The sequence below is a fragment of the Mirounga leonina genome, unplaced genomic scaffold, assembly GCF_011800145.1.
Source record: "Mirounga leonina isolate KUSES-001 unplaced genomic scaffold, KU_Mleo_1.0 Mir_53, whole genome shotgun sequence".
NCBI classification, from domain to species: domain Eukaryota; kingdom Metazoa; phylum Chordata; class Mammalia; order Carnivora; family Phocidae; genus Mirounga; species Mirounga leonina.
In genome coordinates, this window is record NW_023270807.1 from 22025444 (window position 1) to 22042120 (window position 16677).

Sequence of the window (16677 nt, forward strand, 5' to 3'; positions counted from 1 at the left end):
GAGGGTATGGACATGGAAATGTTAATAAAACAAAATGTATGTGACTATGGGTATGTCTGAAAAGACGGGCGGTGGTTATATCATGTCCAATGTTTCAGAAGGAGGAGAGAGAATGGTACATGATTTGTTTATATGCCATAAAACAGTACAAAATATGTGGCTAACATCCAGGTCTCAAGATGTTTTTCCATCATCTCTTATATTGCATGGATGTATTATCATTGTGTAAACAGAAAACAAATATTTTAGTATCAGCTGTACTCTGGTCCTAATTCCAAACATTTATAAGTGGACAAAGTTACGAAATAACTTCAGTGATTATATTAGCTCCTTTACAAACTTGAAAATTATAAGTTTAGAAACTATTCTTTTGGGGACAGAACTAAGTCTCTGCCAAACCAGAAAAACAGGTACCAAATTTGTTTTTAAATTCTCCTAGAGAATGATAATTTCATGATCCTGTCAGCACTGTACTCTCCTGGCTCATGGTCCTTGTAGTTGGAGATGCTCCTGTTACATACTTCCATTTTGCTGTAATAATGGCACCTTTCTTCAGATTACTGGAGGAAGTTAGAAAAAATTGCACCACCCCTCAGGATTTTTCCTCTCTACATAATTTGTAACGAGGCACCACAGTGAAGTAGAATGAGATCTGGGGGCACCTGGGTGGCTCAGTTGTTAAGCATCTGCCTTCGGCTCAGGTCATGATCCCAGGGTCCTGGGATCGAGCCCCGCATCGGGCTCCGTGCTCAGCGGGAAGCCTGCTTCTCCCTCTCCCACTCCCCCTGCTTGTGTTCCTGCTCTCGCTCTCTTTCTGTCAAATAAATAAATAAAATCTTAAAAAAAAAAAGAATGAGATCTGGATTAAATCTGGGTCCAACTCCACCATGTACTAGCTTCTGGGATCACAGTAAGTCCCTTTACTACATACGTTCCTCCCTCTCAAAAAGTGTGTCTCTTCAGCCTAGCTGGAGGATTTCATTTTTTCTGATGGCTTAAGTACATTTTACTGATTTTCTATATTGCTGGAGGGATTTCATTGGACAGACTTGAAGGCATTTCAAAGGAATTTCACACATGAATACAGAATAAATACATGTGAATGAGAAAATATTAATGGCATTAATATTAGCTGTATGACCTACCGGTAATAAGACATCACACTACTACACACATGCTTTCTCTCTCAGAAGGAAGACTAGAAGGATAGAGATCATATTATTTACACACATTCTTCCTTCCATGAGTTTTTCTGTATTCTTTCAGAAAATCTTTAAAAAATTTTCTATAACGAATGATTTTATCAGAAAAAATAAACAGTAACTGTTACTTTCCCAAAGGATATATGTTTGGGACATACACTGACCTGGTTACATTTTTTTTTTAAACTTCAGAAAATATCTGCTAACCTTGAAAAGAACTGAGCTACAGTTAATGACATTCGCACATATCCGAGATTACTAACCAGGACAAGCTCCACCTGCCATCTTGCCCTCATTACTGTCTTACTTCACCGAACTGACCAACCATAGTCAACTTCTCAAGAAAAATCATATTCCAGAATATCTGTCTTGCTATTTAGGAAATCTTTGATGCCAATTCTGAAATGTTGGTATCAGTTTTGGTGAAAAAAAAATCAGTATTTTCCTATAGTTGAATAAACTTCACAAATAAATCCATTTATTTTCCTGTAATAAGGAGGCATAGAAATTGTGCCAAACTCGGAAAACAGAAGTCATGCAAATACATTCCTCAGGCATGAATGCTCTCCCTCGCAAAACTTTCTCAGGCAGGCCTTTTGCTGTCATTGTTTTTCATCAGCTTTTGTGATTTTAGAGCATGGCGCGGACATGAGGAGTGAAGCACTGTGCCATATAAATTATGATACATAACAATATATAAATTACACTTTTACAGCAACCTTCAAAATTCAATTTTGGATGCTCCCACACAATCTGTTTGATTTGTGTTTCTTGCTTCTGGCACATATTAGGAAAAGCTTAGTTATGTACCTTCCACAGCTCTGTTCTAAAGTACACTGCAAGAGCGCACTAACCCTGTCACAGAAACTTTGCAGGAAGATTCTGATGACTTAATGTAAACAGTCCAGATACTCAATAAAAGTTCATCAAAACATGTCTTCTAAACTTCTGTTTCCAGGACCCCACTTGTTGCCCACAGTTTTCTGAGGGAGCTGAGGTGGGGGCTGGGTGCCTATAAAACTCTCTGGAACTATAAAGTCTGCATGAGTCGCAGACAGGTCAGAAACTATCGTTTTTCCCCTTGAGTCATCTCCAGAAAAAAACACGACATCACCCACACCACTGCTTCCTTTTTAGAAAGAATATAATAGCCTCTCTTTGCCATCACTGTATGGAAATGAGCAGTTAATACTGACTTACATGATAACTCAAAATATTTACTCACAGACAGATTAGACTTAGCCAAGGTATAAAATTAGCATTAGCAATTCACATACATGGAGGCAAAATGCACTTTGTTTGGAAAGCGGGGCTGATCTTCACAATGACTGATTTGGTAAGGCTAAGTCTGGGCTCCAGTGAGGCAGATGGCTGTTAACAATGTACAGATTAGCAGTGCCCTGCCTGGCACTCACGTGTCGAAGAAACCCGAACTCTTTTCAAACCCCTCCTTTCATTTTTGAAGCATAACAAATGAATGGAAACACTGTGAACAGAAATCTTTGCTCAGGTAAAGGCTCAGGGCACAACTGGGGAAAATTTATTGCCGAGACAAAAAACCAAGCACCCCTACCTGCTGGGATCTCAGAATGGCAGCATCGATCTCCTCCACCTTTTGAGTGATGGTGTTGCTCACTAATCGGTAGCGCTCGTTGTCCTCGGCCACCATTTTTTCAAGTCCTTCCCTCGCCCTCCATGGTACCAGCTCCAGTAGGGCACTGCTCACTTCGTTAAGGGAGTCCAATAAGGCTTTGCTGTTCTTAGCTTCCTTTTTCAGTTCCTGAAAACAGAATTAAGAAAACATACAAATCTGGGGGGTAATGCTCAGGAGTTTGAACAGGCTTTTCCTTTCCCCATCATTGGCCCTAAAGTCCTTTGCAGGCCAATAATGCCAGGCACTGGCCGCTGAGTTTCAGTTAAGTTCTAGAAACCTTTATTATTTAATGCTATTCTGTAAAAAGGAAAGTGTTTCTTGAGGAGTTCCAAAGAACAATTCACTGGTCAACATTTGAACTTTAATATAAATGTTTAAAATCTGGGAAACAAAACCAAGCAAGTCGACACATATTATTCTTTGCTTTCTGGAAACCTCTTAAGTAATCAGGTACCAGAAGAGTAAAATAAAGAGGAAAGTCCAAGCCAGAACTAAAGTAACCCTCAAAATGAGAACATACTGGCTTTACATCATCCCAGTCGAATCATCACCTCCCCAACAACCTTTCACCCACATGTGATCACACTTCAGGGTGGATAAAAACAGAGGCTCTCTCTGAAGAGAAGAACCATGACCATGATGGAACACCACTTTTGCAATGTAAGTAGAAAAGCTACATCATGCTATGCATCTATCTCGGAAAAATATGGTTATCCTAAGCAAATTATGTGTATCTCTAAAACGATCATTTTCCTGTTTTTTTTTTCTTCCTTTTCTTTTCTGTTTTCATCATTCTGTCTCTCGGGTAATAAGCTACACTCCCAACCATCAGACACTGGAAACAAATTACGATGCACTGTTTTCATCTCTGGGCTCCTACAAGCTTTCAACCAGCAGTCTGCTGCCGATTTCTCTTGGGTCCCCACCCATGGAGGCATCCTTCGTTCTGTCACGAACGACCCGAGACTATCTCCCTCAAAGAGAACCCACGGATCTGAGACGCAGAGATGAGAACATACTTTCTGTCTCGCTTGTGCTTGGCTTGCCGCATCTCCCGTCAGGACCTGAGCCTCATAGGAAAGCAATTCCACCTCCACTCTGTCCAGCCAGGCACGGAGCTCCTCCCGTGTGGAGTGCAGCCGCCTCGCGAGCTGCAGTGCCTGTTCCAGAGTCTTGGCTACATCCGTGCTCAATTTTGTAATGTCTCTGTACCTTGCTTTAATGGCTTCCAATTTATCTTGAATTATTAAAACTTCATCACCTGAAATTTCAAAGGCATGTTAGATCTCCAGAAAGGAAAGAAAAGGTAGAGAGAGGGGTTTCTTCAGATATTATTGGACACTGAGGAGATTTTTCTGGGGGGGGGGGGGGGGGGAAGGACGTTTTCCCAAAGACGATCTGACCCAAGAGAAGCCTTTTTCCAGGTTTTAATCTTTTCCCCAGGATTTCTGACAAATCTCAACAGCTCTGAAAACACAAATATAAAATTGGGAAGGGCTACAGGGCCTTCAGTTACATGAAAGCATCATCTTTGCATCTAACTATATGGTGTTTTCAGTTTTCAAGTAGGGGGCTAAACACTGCTTGGGTTCAAATACTGACTGTGGTTTGTTACCATTTGTAAGATAACCTCTCTGTACCCTTGGTTACTCATCATTACATAAGGATAAGAACAGAATCCACCTCATAAGGCTGTGATAAAAATTCAGTGAGTTTATTTGCAAGGTGTTTAGAACGGTGCCTGGCCTCTGTGTATGTATGTATGCACATGTGTGTGTGTGTGGTACATATGTGTGGTGTGTGCATGTTATTTATGTTAAAAATAATAAACTCATCTGCACTGTTTCAGTAGATCCTCACTTGACTCTACCTCATTTCCAGACAGAGAATTTGTGTCCTGGGCTTCAGACTCCTAGTCTAAGGTTCTAGATACTATATTGAATTCCTTCAACTCATAGTGAATGTTACATGCCCAAAGCACAAGACGGATGCTGAACTGGACATGGGTACAGTGAAGCTTTCCTACAGCCAAAGGAATGACCTAAGTCAGTCTGTATCTGTTTTCTAGTGGGTTGAAGCATGGGGAAATGAAGGCTGAGGGTAGCCACGGGGTGTGTGTGTGTGTGCGCGCGCGTGTGTGTGTGTCACGAAAGGCAAACGATCTTAACACTGGAAAAATGTGTCTACCACCTATGCACTCATGTAGTACAACCGCCTCCCACAAGTGGAAAACTCACATAACTCTGCTGTGGCCTTCTCAGACGGTCTCCTATGCCACAGTGCTTTGTGTTATGAGTAATACGCACAACTTCCATTAAGAACTCAAGTGAGATCATGAGAAAAGAAGTGAGATCATATTGCAAAACCCCCTTGGGCTTCAGTCTTCAAAGCATTCTGCAGAATGAAGTCTTGGAGTGGTCCCAAAATTATAAAGTATTTTGTTTTTCCCCCTCTCCCCAAGATACTTAGAAAGCAATGCAAAAATGCTAACTGCATGATGAGTTGATTTGAAAGATTCTCACCTGTTGTTTGCTTTAGTAGTTCTAAACCATTTAGTAATGCCTGATCTACATTTTGTTTTCTGAGTAGGATGTCCTCTTGCAGAACCTAAAACACAGGTACCATTTTTATGTGGGGGAAAAAATTTAAATAACAATTAGCTTTGGTTAATCTTAGAGAACTCTGTGTTTCACAGAGATTTAAGTGAACACCTCCCATTTTCAACTAGTCATTCCTGTTCCCCTGTCTCCCCCTCCTCTTTAAGCCATCCTGGCCCATGTCTCAGGTTCAGCTACCCTAATTCACACAGTCTCCTTTTCAGAAAATGGCCTATGTGAAGATATTGGACTACTAGTTAATTATGGGTCTTTCTATACAACCCTAAAACAACAAAGGAACAGTGAAAGATCTGGCTATTGAATAAATACAATCTTTTCCAAAAGTGACTTCATCAGAAGTAATCTGTATACACAGGCAAAGTCTTTTTTGAGTATAGCAATTCACCTAAATCATAAGAACATAAAATAATACAGAAATAAGGAAGACTGAGAAAACAATGACAACTGAAATGAAAAAAATAACATAAATAAAAATACCCGAAGTTCAGACTGCTGCTTCCAAAGCCCCTCAGTGCTGTAATCCTGGACTGAGAGCTTGCTCAGTTTGTCATGCACTTCATTCAGCCAATTCATCAGCTCAACTTCATCTTCCCCAAAAATCTTAGCATTACATAAGGCCTGCTGGAGGAGTTCAGACCTGCTGTGACTTTTCTCTTGAATCTCAATGTACCACACTTGAGAGGAGTCTAATTTATTTTGCACCATATCTTTATCCTCCCTGGAGCTCAAAACCTTTAAGGACTGGCCAATGCTAACAGCCTGGTGTAAATGTTTATTGTGATGGATGATGTCATCTTCTAAGGCCTAAAATAAAGTTTAAAAAAAAAAAGAGAGAAACAAAAAGGATGGACAAATAAAAATGAAAACATAAATAGAACGGAAGAATGACATTTGAAATGGGCTGTTTGCAATCATGCATAACACAACAGTATGTAACTCAAATTTATGACATAATACCACAGAGGAGATGGAAAACTGAACCTTACTAATGAGCAATGGGTATCTTACTTTGTGCTGTGCAATTTGTTCCTCAAGTTTAGACGCCTGGGTTCCTATGGGCTCGCAATTCGCCAGCCTCTTTTCTACGGTTGTAAGCCACTCATTCAATGGTTCTAGGGTTTCATGAAATTGCTGTGCTACCACCGAGATACCTTCCAACTGACGATTCCTATACAAGTGCCAAGACAGATGTCAGTTAGGGATGAAGAATGTGTGAAATATTCAACAAAAATCTTTACTCATGCTCTTGCATTCGAAATAGTTTTTGTGGAAAACATCTAGAAGGTTAAAGTTAAGATCTCTCACATTTAAAGGACATGCTAAAATAGTTCTCCCACTAAATAAAATTAAGAGAACCACAGACCAATCCCAAGTACCTAAATCTTATGAAACTCTTGAGAAATTTGGTTATAATACTTACAGTAATAATAGCTGGGTAATAGTAATACCAAATGTTATAGTAACAATAGCAGCAATAATAATGACAATAAAAATAACAATTTATTGAACACATAATCTGCATCAAGGCCTGTTCTAAGTGTTTTATATATTAATTAACTTCAATCAGAGCACCAGCTACTGCAATTGCCTTAATCAACTGGTCAAAATTGGATTCAAATTTTGAAGACCTCCTATAGCTACCCCCCATGGACTGAATAGGGATTCCTACTAACGCTGTGTGTCAGGTATCTTCTCTACACCCCCCTCACCCCAAGTACAGTGTCAGGTATATTTCCCAAAAGGAACAGTTAATATTTACAGATTAAAATATCATGAAAGAAGAAAAATATTCTTCAGACTTTTACTTGTTTGAAATACACTTATATAATTTGAAATGCTTCTAGAAAACCCATTGCTTCCTCAGTTAAAAAAGGTCCCGTGAAAGTGAAAACCTACTTCCCTTGGGGTCAGTTTTCGCCTAGGGCAAGAGATTGGGCTGCTCTCTATACTGAGAACCTGACTCAGTATCAAATCCTGGGACCAAGAGTTGCTGTCATAACTTTTTATCATGTTTGATTCTTAAGGAGTCACATGATTTAAGAAATTCACTTTCTATGGACACCAAAGGAATTCTAGAAAATTGGCACATGCTAGTGAATACAATTTCTGTATCATTTTATCACAAACTACATATTCCTATAGGTCTTAAAACTTTCAGATGAAATACATTTGATGTTTAAAAAATGAATAAAATGACAATAATATTTTTGACTTCTGAATTATTACTACATTCAAACATCCAATCATCTAGAATCGTGAAAATAAATTATTTTGCCACTAAGTTTAGTTTACCTTGATTTAAATTGTGTGTGACTTTATTAAACTGTGTAGGAATCGTAATATGACCACTACCCTTCCACTTAATACCATTGTGAGGAAGGTTTAGGACAAGAAAGCCATTGTGGTAGTAAAGCAGGGATCTAGACATTCATTGATTTATTTTTTACAAAGTACCTAGAGTATGTCCCACGGCAGCCAGGGCAAAATGTCCTAGGCATTACACAGAAGGAATAATCTCCTGACACATACTAAAGGTCATGGAGCTTTTAGCCTCCTTAGGAGCATCTTACTCTATGGTCCTACAACGATAATTAATTCTATTCCGATATTCAAGATTAGACAAATCCTTCTCTTCACCATTGTAGTTCCAAAGAAGGTAGCAATTTATGGAAATAATCATTCTGTTCAGTGGTTCATCTATTTTCAACTCAACCAGTCTATGTGGCTATGGTTACACTTCAGTGTAGCTACTACTCAACACTGGTCAATGTGATGCCAACATGGAGAATGAAAAAATGTAATTAAAAAACAGTTTGACTGCATGCCCTGCAGACCATGCTCCAGACCTCTTAGCCTTCACAAACACCACAGCACCCTTCCATCTACTTCGTTTCTTAGCTAACTCCTACTCCTTTAAAACACAGCTTAACTGTCATTTCCCTCCCCGCAGACTCGGTTTTTCCTTTATACGCTTCCACAACACCCTACGTTTTTGCTCTGAAACCTCACATTTGTCTTTACTTCCCAATGGCTATAAAACTCTACTAGACTGTACCCTGAGGACCAAGACGATCTGTCCAGCTCACCTCTACGACCCAAGGCCTTGCTCTGTGCCTGATGCACAGCAGGCAGGCAGTTACTATGCCATAAATAAATTACTCCTGAGGGAATCATTTTTCTTAAAATAAAGAGCTGAAATTATTTGGTGACTCCAAGACCTTACCATTAGAGGAACGAAGAGAGAGGCCCCACGGCCCCTGCTCCCTGTTCACGTACATGGTAAACATAGGAAAATGACGGCTTGAAGAAAAGCATTATCAAAATGCAAACATTCAGCAGGAAAGCCTTTGCTGCTGGAAGTATCTAAGTTACCTCGTTTCAGCTTCACTAAGCAATGCCTCCCATCTACTATCCAAGAGACTCAGCTGTTTCAGAATCTTCACTTTGTCTGCAGGTTCCGCTGCCGCAGCAATTTTTTCTCCTTCTCGTTTGATGACGTCCACAGTGGATCTGCGGTCGTCCAACAATCTTTGGAGAAGCTTGAGACAGAACATTCAATACCGAAAGCAAAAGGGGTGGGGGGGGGGGGGAGTAGAGGAATAATTGTGTTAACTAATGGAAAACGCAGTCTAAGTACTTTTCATACATGACAAAAAATACGTATTTTGTATGGATTCACATAAAAAAGAAGTAGGATTTTAAAAATAACTCATTTTGTTTAGTGATTCATTGCTATTGTGTCAGACACTGTGATTGGGGCTTTTCATAGCAGATAAAACTAATATTGATAAGGCCATTAAGCCCATTCATTATTAATTTTTTTAATATAAAATAATGGGGTGGAAGGTGCCGCTGAAGGATAACTGCACTGCACTGGAAGTACAAAATCCCCTTTATTGTAACGAAATGGTAACCCCCTAAACCTTCAGTGATCACCTGTCCTACTGAGACAAGATTATTTTAATCATTACTGTTCTCAACACCCTTCCCCATGTTAAACAAACCATTATAGACAGGGGAGCTGAGACTCAGACCAAGTTCACAAGCTAGTGAGGCTCAAACTCGAGGCCCCTGCCTCTCTTTACTAGGTGGAACTACTTCCTAAAATCCTTCATGAGGCTGGAAACTCAAAAAGAGCCTCGGAATATCATCTCCAAAAGGAACAGAGAGAGGGTGGAATAAGTCAGAAATCCCCAAAGCTGGCTAAATATGACTAGCATTTCAGGATTTAGCAGCAGAAAAAAAATCCAATTTAATTCTAAGCAAATATTTCAAAAAAGCCTTGGATGGAATGTTTGACAGTAGCCAGAACTCAGGATTACCTTGCTCTAATCTAATCAAAACGATTCTTTCATGAGTAAGTGCTAAGCACAGGGACTGTGTTAATAACAGGGAGGAAGGCACAGGTATATGAAATGCTAAATACTTCTTCACTGCTTCCTTAATCTGATCCTGACTGATAGTTAAGGATTAAAGAAATGCAGTTACCTCGAGGTAAGAAGCTAAAAGAGTATCCTCTCACTTTCATTTTGGGACCACCAAATCAGGTGGTAAGAGGAACATGTTTAAAAAGAAGGGGAAGACATGCCAACTCTCTTGATACAGGTTATAGTCATTGTAAAATCAAGGTACAACAGGTGATTTAGGCAGTAAAGAGAACTAATTAAATGGATTACTTCTGATAAACTTTAATAGCAAAGCCTCTAGCAATTAAGAAAGCAAAACCAACAAATACGTTCTGTTGGCTAAACATAGGTCATTGACTTTGGGAGAATAACAAAGGTCTAAATTCAATACTGAACAGTAGCAGTTATATTATTATATATATTATATTATACTTATTAAATATACATTACTTTGTTACATATTATATATTATGTATATATTATTTAAAAATCATGCAAATGCAATGTTTCCTGTTATATTTCTATAATCCTTATCTCTAAATCTATTTCTCACAGGTTAATTCCCAATACCCTAGAGTCTTCAAAGAATTTTTAGAGAGAGTACTGAATGTCAAAACTAAATTAAACCTCTTGATCCACTCCCTTCTTTTTAAAGTTCCGCACAGGAAAAATCTTACCAACGTGCTGTGTGCTAGGCCCCTCCCATATGCCATTTCAAGTCATGGCTGACAAATTGTCTGAAAATGTCACTAAATGCTTCCTAACTGACCACCGCCATCAGGAGCACAAATTTTTTTTTCTATGTTATCATCCCTCTAACAAGTGGGTCTTTCTTTCCAACTTGGTCTTGTATTAGCAGTGTCAAAAGACACAACAGCATATTCCTTAGCATATACGAATCAAATACTTGCTTCTTCAGCACAGGCTGAGCCACAAGAAACCGCCTGTATTTAACCTATAAATAAGGAGTGAGAAATACAGGCCTCCAGTCAGGGAATGAGTGAGTCACAGGGATGAAAGGCACAGCACAGGGAATATAGTTGATGGTACTGTAAGGCGTCGTATGGTGACCGATAGCAGTCACGCTTGTAGGGAACGTAGCATAACATAGAGATTGTTGAATCACACTATATTGTACACCTGAAACTTATGTAACTTTGTGTGTCAACTATACTTTTTAAAAAAAGCCAATTTCATATAGATCGATCTAACATATAATGGAATGGTATTTCTGCCAAAGTCACCTTTTCAGTGAGTGAGGTTTTCCTTGACTACCCTATTGGAAACTGCACACACACACACAACACACAACTCCACCCCAGCACTTCCTGTCCTCCTTCCTTTCTCTGGCACTTCCTAATTCTTCTTTATTTATCATTTGATAACTTATCACAATTTACTTACTTCTACTGTCTCCCCCTCTTCCTCCCTGCCCACTAAACCTTAAAGTCAATAAGGAACATTCATCTTTTCTATTTAGTGACTATCTCCAGCACCTAAAACAATGTCGGACCCCTGGCAGATGTTCTGTAAATGCTTGTTGAATGACTGAAAAATAACGTCTAGAGCATCAATAACCAGTCAACTAGAATATTCTGTTAATACAAAGAGAGTCACGAGGGAAATTTTTACTCTCATTACGGTTTGACATGAAACACAACACAAAAGTATCGCTGACTTACCTTCTGCTCTTGTATCTGGGCCTTCACCACTTTGAACTCGGCTGACGGGGGCTTCTGATTGGCCATCAGCTCCTCGGTGTCCACCATCCAGCTGAGCAGGGACTCCAGGGCATCCTGGAACCGCCCACAGTGCAGCAGGGCCTCCTGCAGCTGGGCTGCTCGCTGAGCCACCTGCAAAGTTGCAGTTGCATCAACTTGTTTACTTGTTTCCTAAAAAGTGAAATTTGCCCACCAGCCACTACTTTTCACGCTCATCTTCCCATCTGGGCACAAATTTTCTTTTCCTTTTCACTTAAAATCCGCCCAAAGCATTGACAATGGGCAGGACTGTGGTGGAAAAGAGTCAAAGTCTAGCAATCAAGCCAAGAAGAAAAGGTTTCCATCCCAAACAGTAATGTAAAAGATGAAATCGATGAGATTTTGGAAATACCAAATACATTTATGGTTAGCCATGAATAATTCAAGTATTATAAGGTTACTGAAACAATGCCTAATTCATTTTTATCAGTATCCTTTTGATTCATTTTTTATTTCCTACTGATGAATATTTTAAGACTAAGCTAAAAAAAAAAAACTATTATAGTAGAGAGAAACAGATTTATATTTTGCTAAGCAAAATACCTGTAAAGTATCCGATTAAATTCTGCTAGCTCCAAGTCCTAGAGTCCTTTTTTGACAAACCAGGGCCTTTGTATTCTAGTAAATGGAGTCTCTGTGTTCTACAGAGAGATATCCTATTGCCCTTCTCACAGATCTTTTTCTTCAGGACTGAAAAAGTAGTTGGCAAGATATTTCAAGTACCATATAATACATTTACACCTGACACTATATTCCAGCTGTGTTTGTAGGGCACTACAATACAAATCAGACTTTAAAGAATGATAAATGTACTTTTGAGATCTGGCAACAATTGCTTAAGATTTCAAAGCAGAGAAAACTACGAGAACAAAAACCACCACCACCAGATGAGCACTGCCATCCCGTAACAATGTTCTGATCATTTACATCATGTGAAGGGCTGCCATTGTGTTTCAGCATTATCTCCTTAAGGTATCAGAGAATTATTCTCCAGGGTTTTCCCTCATGGACATTTAGAAAGAGGTGGGATCTACATCTCGTAAGTAAAATATTTAGAGTTAAGAGTCTATAGCGAGGATGGTAAAACCTTTAGTCCAAGGCTGACAAAGAGACACAGTTGCTTTCACCTGCACAGGGTGACCTATTATACGGTGTAAATTAGTTGCCAACATTTGAAAATTAGGTTTCACCGAAAAAGTGAGATGCGCAGTTCCTTTGAAAGTAAGTAGACTAGGGTATCAGCTTCCGGGGCACCTGGGTGGCTCAGACGGTTAAGCATCTGCCTTCTGCTCAGGTCATGATCCCGGGGTCCTGGGATCAAGCCCCGCATTGGGCTTCCTGCTGAGCGGGGAGCCTGCTTCTCCCTCTCCCACTGCCTGCCGCTTCCCCTGGTGTGTGTGCTCCCTCAACACAAGGTCATGGATCATGGGCCCCCTGCCATCACACTGGCACTACTGTGTCTCTCTCAAAGTCAAGAGAATGCCAGGCAGAGTCCTATTTCACTCAGCTCACTTCTGTCATTATGCTGCCCACTGACCACCTGCAGGCATCTGAGTTTGGGCCATCCAGTTTACAGCAATATAAAAAGGCAGGCACGCGTAGGGAAGTTTAGCTACTAGAAATATGATTAGTTGTCACAACAAATGCTAGAGAATAAATAATCGACAGAAATAATAGCAAAGGGGATGGAGAAACTACCTTCTTATTGAGAGTCTTCCAGCGTGCATTGACATCGTCCAGGTCATGCTCCAAACCCTGCGTGCTGGTGCTTTTAGCAGCACTCTGAATAAGGCCTTGACCTAACCAGTTTACATCTTGCTGCTTAACCTGCAAAGGTTCAATCTCTTCCTTTTGGAATACCTGTGGTTGGAAGAGCAATAATTTATACAAATTATCTAACCACCACCAAATACAAACATTTGTTCAATTATCAGGTATCCAGTATTACAGGTAAAAATAACTTTTGTTATCTCATCATATGTCACAGCTACCTTATGAATAACAGTAAGAATAAACTAAGTATAAATTTATAATATTATCAAAATCACCCAGGAATTTTAAAGAATGATATTCTAAGTACCTTTAATCAGATTACCTATAAAACCAAGAAAAGAGTTTATCTGTCCTCTCTCTATTGCTTCATTAGCATAAAACTAGATATTTTCTATCATTCCAATTTAACTAGTGGAAAAGGTACGGAAAACGCCAAGGAGCAAAATGATAAGATGGGCCCGAGAAAAGCCTTACTGGGCAAGGAGCTTTATGAGCTCCTCTAGTGATACCTGCTGTTAGGAGGCAACTGCTGAAGTTTGAGACTCAAATTGGAAATGAAGGTCAAGAACAAAGTGCTGAGGGGAGCCAAGAGGCCAATCTATAGCTTGCCAGCGAGGCCAAAATACAGAGCTAGGAAAAGAGAAGGGATGTCGGCAGGCACTGCAATAGAATGGGTCCCTACCCACCCAGCCCCCTCAATGCCTATCAAGATGCCGACAGCCTTGCAAGAGCACAGAGCCCTCACCCCTCGGACGTGCTCACACATTTCATGTCGCCAGCACAGCAAGTCTGGTTATTCTCTGGTCACTGCCTTCACTGCCAGCCATTTGCCAGAACTCTCCCTCCGACTCTCAGTCCCATCCAATTTACGGTCCCCAAATGCCTGTAACTGGCAAAAAATCTCATGCGCTAGAGTAAAATGCCAGTTCCATGAAAGCAGAAATTTCTTTTCCTGATAGTGGTTCTATGTCCTGGAGCTACTACAGTACCTAGCATGTAATACGTACCCCATAATTATTTGCCGGATGAGTATCAGTACAGAAAAATTATATTTCCGTCACGGCGTGGATGACATTAACCCCGCAAAGGGATTATACTGATAGTATATCAACTCTTTCATAGAGATACAAATGTTTTAAATATAGGGCCTAAGAGATGCCATAAAGAAAATTAATTTAACAAAGGAAGGAAAGTCTCAGCTAGATATTAAGACAAGACAAGGTTTGGGGTTTGAGTCATTATACTACAGGGCACTATATAATATATCAATAGTCCAAGTAAATGAACAATTAACAGAATATATGAAAACATTAAAAAGGCAAATAACAAAATAGTACTTAAAAAATTACAGACACCTTATGGGAAGTAATTTTTAAAGATGTAGAGGCTACAAGAGAAAGTCTTCAGACTCTGGCCTGAGGCATGGCACTCAAGATAGTCCTGTGCTATTGCATGAATGAGTAAATTTAGAAATAGCAAACAAATAAATGATCATTTCCCTTAAAAGTCTCCTCTCAGCTAAAAGCCCAAGTTTCTTCTTCTACATAAAATCCTTACAATTTCCACACTGGCTCATTGTTTCTATATAACAGTACTATAAATTATAACAGTCAATTACACATAACCAAAGAAATAAGAACTCAAATCACTGAGAGAAAAAAAATTAGCTTTCATAATTTTTTAAAATGTATTAAGTTACCTAGTAAGTCAATATAAAGTTGCAGCAAGGCGGTGAAAGTAGAATTTGGTACTACCATTCTACTTCTTTTCTTTACCACTTCTAGGAACTAACAGCTATGGATATGTTTTACAACTTACAGAAAAGAAGGGGGAATGGTAAGAAAGCTGCTACTTCATAATTCCAGGAACTTGCCAGGGAAAAATTCTACTCTCCCTCTCAGATAACGTTCAGGACAAAAAATTTAATATAATGTTCTAGTAAATTGCCTTCACCTCTGATCTTGGTTTTAAAGAAATTAATTTTAGCGTTGCATACCAAAGTAGGTCTGGGTGAGTCTGTGGTAATTTTCTGAAGTGCTACAAAAAAAATATGCTATGGGTTAAAATAGAGTACTGAAGACTCTATATATTCCTAAGAGTTTAATTGCTTTCTAACAAATAAACTGCAAAATCCTTTACATAAAAAAAAAGGTGCTTTTAAGCTTTTAACCTAGTATGCCATTTAACATGTGTTCCAGGAAAGGGTAACGATGACTGGAGCAATTTTTTCATAGGCTGGAAAGAGGACCTTTTTTGATACTATCTAATTCCTTATCTCTCAGTGGTAACAAATACCTCAGAAGAGAGGCTTTCCCCCTGATCTAACCCATAAACACACAAGCACAAAGCTTAAAATAAAATAAAATTACCTCTGAGGCAAAGTTTACCAGAAGAGCTTAGTAAAAATACCAAAATAGCTGAACTTCAATCTGAGTGGGAAGAAAATAATTACAGGCTTGACAAACAACCCTTACTTAGGACAAGGCTGCACCCTTTACTTTCTTACCTCATTCACCGCTCACAAGTTAGGAGCTGTAACGACTGCAAAACACAGCACAACTTCTCTACTTCCACATTCAGAGCTACTGAGAGAAGATTTCCAGCACGTTTAAAATGTCCTTAATTTGAGAAGACTACTTCGCAGACCACAATATAATACTGTGTGTTTGTACCTCCGTGACCAGGCCTGTTCAACCTTAATAAATCCAAAATAACTCCCCTCACGTGGCAGTGTCTTAAACCACAATTTGTGGGAAAGCCTAATAATGTTAACATGAACTCCCAGGGGAAGCATTCTAAATGCAGGGAAACGGCCACCACCTGCACAATCAACAGGACTCTAAAACAGCAGGGCATACTCATTCTTCTAAAAAAAATGGTCCCTAATTAATCTGTTATAATGACCAACTTATCAATACCTGGAACCTTGTAGGGTACTCGGCAAACCCCCGAAATAAAAGACTGGATCTGAGCATTATTAGAAACACTAGTGACCACTTTAAAACAGACCTACAAACTACTCGCACTGCAAAGTTTCACATTCCCGTTAATTACCTGAACTGACTGAAAGCCATTATAGACTGGGTCCAATATTCCTGCCTGGGCCCTTGCTTTTCGGGGAGCTGCTTGCTTTCTTACTGGTATGACTTTCGGGGAACACTTCCTGTGGACCACCTCCATCTTCTGGGCAGAAACGGGCACCTCCACTTCCTCTTTAGATGCTACGTTGGATTCTTCTGGATCATAGGGTGTCAACAGTGTCAC

The 16677-nt window shown here is 39.6% G+C and overlaps 1 protein-coding gene across 6 annotated transcripts in view; it reads right to left on the bottom strand.

Annotated features, from left to right (window-relative positions):
• The window catches only part of DST (dystonin), a 364537-nt gene that overhangs the window by 66538 nt on the left and 281322 nt on the right, over window positions 1–16677 (bottom strand). For all 6 annotated transcript variants that reach the window (XM_034991245.1, XM_034991240.1, XM_034991239.1 and 3 more), the window contains 8 exons: window positions 13339–13500; window positions 11563–11733; window positions 8847–9013; window positions 6483–6642; window positions 5952–6278; window positions 5379–5463; window positions 3876–4117; window positions 2776–2982 (listed from right to left, as the gene is read on the bottom strand). In XM_034991245.1, the coding sequence (XP_034847136.1) occupies window positions 2776–2982; window positions 3876–4117; window positions 5379–5463; window positions 5952–6278; window positions 6483–6642; window positions 8847–9013; window positions 11563–11733; window positions 13339–13500 (1521 nt within the window). The remainder of the gene's footprint in view (window positions 1–2775; window positions 2983–3875; window positions 4118–5378; window positions 5464–5951; window positions 6279–6482; window positions 6643–8846; window positions 9014–11562; window positions 11734–13338; window positions 13501–16677) is intronic.